The sequence below is a fragment of the Volvox carteri genome, assembly GCF_000143455.1.
Source record: "Volvox carteri f. nagariensis unplaced genomic scaffold VOLCAscaffold_11, whole genome shotgun sequence".
In the NCBI taxonomy this organism is placed as follows: Eukaryota; Viridiplantae; Chlorophyta; class Chlorophyceae; order Chlamydomonadales; family Volvocaceae; genus Volvox; species Volvox carteri.
In genome coordinates, this window is record NW_003307554.1 from 1410536 (window position 1) to 1415230 (window position 4695).

Consider the following 4695-nt stretch of genomic DNA (forward strand, 5'->3'; position numbering starts at 1 on the left):
CCGGACGGGTGAGGGAGAGGGGGGAGCCCGGGCGGGTGAGGGAAAGGGGTAGCGGAGGGGAAAGGAAACGGCCGTTCCACACATTCATACATACATATGTACAAACCCTCTCTTCCCCCTCTCCCCCTCCCCCACGCTAATCCTATCCCCCGCAGCCCTGCCCGTGCTACAGCAGCTGGCGGGGGGCCGTGCGGGCATTGAACGGGTGGTGGTGGTGGACACGTCGCAGCCCATGCTGGACAGGGTGCAGGTGTGTGTGGGGGGGGGGGGGTAGGGGCGGCTTCACTCATCTCTTTCCATTTGTTTCCTAGTCCTAATATTTATGCCAGCCAGATCTCTTGTTTCCTGGTGTGGGGGAGTCTTTCCAGTTCACTCGCAGGCACCCACGCACGCACGCCATCCCCTATTTATCTGTCCTCTTGAATCCTCCAAACCCTACATCACCCTCCCCTCCCCCGCCCTTCCCCCCTCTTCCCAGCGTGAGGCTGCCGCCTCTCACTCCCTCCCTGGCGCCAGGCCCTGGCCCCGGCTGCTGTGTGTGCGGGGTGATGAGGAGCACCTGCCGCTGCGACCCAACAGCGTGGACCGTGAGTTGTGTGTGTGTGCGTGTGTGTTTGGGGGGGGGAAGGGGAGGACCCGCCCGGAACGGGGGAAGTGCTCGGGCGGTGGTGGTGGGGGGGGGGAAAGAGATATGGGTACGGCGGACCATTGGTACCCCCCTACCCTGCAGTACACCTGTACTGCTACTGCGCTAACTTGAGGAGGGGAGGGAGGGGGTGTTGTGTGGACCTCGCGGTGATCCACAACGGCCCTCCCCACACACACCCTCCTTGCTGTAGGAGGCGGAGAAGGGGAGGGGGCCTGCAGCGGTCTATCTACGATGTTCTTTCCGTATATATATTGCCTCCCCTGCCCTCCCCTCCTCCATCCGCCCCCCGGGAGGAAGGAGATGTTGCTGTGGACGGGACGCTAGGTTGTGCTTTGACTTCTGCATCGCCATCATCACCATCATTATCAGCAATAGCACTTTTTTCCCACCCTGCCTTCCCCCCTCTCACTCCCCCTGGTGGGCGGCGGGCCCTTGTGTCCTCCTCCCCACCTCCCCACCTCACCACCACCACCACCACCACCTCAGTGATCATCAGCTGCCTGGGACTGCACTGGGCTAATGACCTCCCGGTGAGCCGTCGGTGCGCTGGCTAGAGGGGGGAGGGAGGGAAGGGGGGAGGGGAGGGGAGGGGGGAGGAAATGTATGATGCAACAGGGAATCAGAGAAACAAGTGCCGACACGCCAAAGACACACCCACCCCAGCCGGGTGGGGTTTTGCAGGTGGTGAGGGGGGTGAAAGGCTGGTTGGCTCACGTGCCGATTGACTGGTTGTGTTGTTGTTAATGTCGTTGTCGTTGTCGTTGTTGTTTTCTCGTCTCGTGCACCGCATTGGCGCACACTGAGCCACATGGAGCCACAGCGCACCACACGACACAGACGCTTCCGGGCGCCGGGGGGCGGGCCGCCTTAAGTTTGTGGCGGTGATTGCGATGTATGTAATCGCACTGTGGAACGCCCGGAAGGAAAGCAACGACACCTTTTACCTCACACTCACCTCACACGTGATGGGTGGTTGGGTGGGTTAGTACGGAACAGTTGGCGGCCCGCCAGTCCGGGGTCGGCGGCTACTCGTGCTAGCACATACATAAATACGCACGTACACATACAGCGCGTTTGATTGAGGCAGGGATGGAACCGGCTGGGAGAGGACCCTCCTGTTTGTTTGTCTGTCTGTCTATCTATCTGCTGTCCTGTCCGTCATCCACCCGTGTCCTTCTCTGCACATCACCACCACCACCACTACCGCCACCGCCACTACTGGGAACGGGATACACAACATTCCTTTATCATCACCATCATCATCATCATCATCATCACCATGGCAGCAGCACTCCCTGCACTACTATAGCACCAGTACGGCAGCAATAGCGGCCCCAACCGCTGACCGCCGTTTCCCCGCGGTTTTCCTCCCCTTCCCTCTCCCCCTACCCGCCGTCCCCCCCCCCACACACCCTTTTTCCCTAGGGCGCCATGGCCCAGTGCCGCATGGCTCTGGTTCCGGACGGCCTCTTTCTGTCCGCTCTGCTGGGGGGGGATACACTGCAGGTGGGCCTGAGGCCGTGCAGTGTATATATATGTGTCTGTATGTGTGTATGTATGTGTATATGTGTGTGTTAGGATGGACTGAGCCGCAAGGAGGACTTAGTAAAGCGCGTGTGTACGTATGTCCGTATTCCTGGTTTTACTTGGGCCCTGCCGGACAGACGACAGGTTTTGTGGAATACGGTGATGACGTCACGCCGTTGGCGTGATCCCCGCGACTGGTCCGGGGCGGGTTTTGTTGGGGGGGCAGCGCTGCGGGTGACGACTTCGCAATGTTGTTGTTCGCGTTTGCGTTCGTTCGTTCGGTCGGTCGGTCGACCTCGTCGATGAGAAAGTTGTTGCTTTTGAGCTTCCTTGCGGAACCCCCCTCTCTCTCTGGTCAGCCCTCCTGCAACTCTTTATAGATTGGACGTCAGGGCAGTTGGCCCTCATACATACATACATACATACATACATGTTTTCCCCCTCCCCCACATACCCGTAGGAGCTGCGTATCTCGTGCGCTCTGGCCCAGATGGAGCGCGAGGGCGGTGTGTCGGCGGCGGTGTCCCCCCTGGCCCAGGTGCGGGACGCGGGGAACCTGCTCACGAGGGCGGACCTGAGAATGCCGGCGGTGGACGTGGACCGCTTCAAGATCGGATACCCCTCCCCCCTGGAGCTCGTACAACATCTCAGGGTGGGTTGGGAGGGAGAAGGGAAGGTGGGGAGGGGAGGGGTATCCAATTCAAACCCAAAAATTCAAAAAAAAACTAAATCCGCTCACCACACGTTACGTAAGGGACGTCTTAGGCTATACCCCCATTGCATGTATATTCGTAGGTAGGTAGGTAGGTAGGTAGGTAGGTAGGTAGGTAGGTAGGTAGGTAGGTAGGTAGGTAGGTAGGTAGGTAGGTAGGTAGGTAGGCAGGTAGGTAGTTCGTATGAGGAGGTATGCCCGTGTGCATGTGTACCGATACGCCCTCAGGCCCTGGGAGAGAGCAACGCGGCGGTGAACCGGAGGAGGTCGCTGCCCAGGGACTCGGCGCTGGCGGTAAGTGGGGCGGGGAGAGGGGCAGGGGGAGAGGGAGGGAGAGGGAGAGGGGGGGGGAGGGAGAGGGGCAGGGGGAGGGGTAAGGGGGGTAAGGCGTGTCGGGTTGAGCCATGAAAACCCGCAGAGGGCCCTACATGGCGGCGTAAGGACTACCGGTTATGCTACAACCCCCTACACACATACATACATACATACACACATCATACAGTCCCCCCTCACCCGCACACATCCCGCACAGCCTCCGCGGAGACCAACTCTGAACTCTGAAGGCGACGGGCATCTGGGCCTTTCGTACAAACCGTACAAACCCATTTGGCTCCTTCCGACTCCCCCTCCTTCCGCCGGACCTCACCCACCCGGCGGATGTGCTTGGCATGTGAGGGGGCCGTTACGTCTGTTCCGGCGTTAACAGACTCATGTAACATTAGTCATGTTTGTAGCTATCTCCCTAACGCGATATCCTCCTTTACACAGCACTTACCGGTCTCCCGGTGCCCCCGGGGGGGGTTGATCTCCGGCCCCCTCGCCCAAATCCACCACCACCACCACACCCCCTCAGGCTGCTGCGGTGTACCAGTCAATGTTCGGGTCTCCGGAGGATGGTGGCGGCATCAGCGCCACCTTCGAGGTGCCGGGGCAGTGGAGGGAGGGGGAGGGCGAGGGGGGGATGCACCAGACGGGGGGAAACTAGGCGTTTCACTTATGTGCATGTGCATCTGTGTGTGGTGTGTGTATGTATGTATGTATGTATGTATGTATGTATGTATGTATGTATGTATGTATGTATGTATGTATGTATGTATGTATGTATGTATGTATGTATGTATGTATGTGTGTGTGCGTTGGAGAGAGAGGTGGGCGGGAATGCTTTGCTTTGCTCACTCAGAGGTCAAATCACCTCGCACATCTTGCACGGCTGTCTTTCCCTTCATAACCGGAGCTCCCTCCTGAAGCTCCTGAATAATTATTCCCGTCATCATTCTTTCTTCTCCCCCCCTCTCCAACCCACACACACCCACACCCACACACGCGCACACACCTACACACACACGCACACGCGCGCACACCCACACACGCATCTCCCCCCCCCCGACACACACCCACACACCCACACACGCACACGCGCACCCAGGTGATCTTCATGACGGGGTGGGCCCCCGCGGCCAACCAGCCCAAGGCCGCCAGGAGGGGCTCCGCCACCGTGTCATTCCAGGTGGGGAGGGGCCAGGGTAGGTAGGTAGGCGGGCCGGGGAGGAGGGAGGAGGACAGGGTGTAAGAGAGGTGTAGTAGGGACGCAATAGACAAGGTAGTGATTTGGGACTTCGTGGGCAGTCCGTGGGTGTGCGTACAGTGCTGTTGGATTCATACATACATACATACATACATACATACATACATACATACATACATACATACATACATACATACATACATACATACATACATACATACATACATACATACATACACTCAGCATGTGTTTGCAGACCCCCTGTCTCCCCGGGGATCCTCA

At 58.7% G+C, this 4695-nt stretch overlaps 1 protein-coding gene across 1 annotated transcript; it reads left to right on the forward strand.

Annotated features, from left to right (window-relative positions):
* Positions 1-130: 130 nt before the first annotated feature.
* On the forward strand, positions 131-4419 carry VOLCADRAFT_58666 (uncharacterized protein; the record flags this gene model as incomplete). Its single annotated transcript, XM_002948677.1, has 8 exons — positions 131-250; positions 485-587; positions 1136-1179; positions 2075-2155; positions 2637-2828; positions 3117-3182; positions 3742-3810; positions 4315-4419. Coding segments are annotated over 8 exons (780 nt in total), but the record flags the coding sequence as incomplete, so codon positions are not given.
* Positions 4420-4695: the final 276 nt, after the last annotated feature.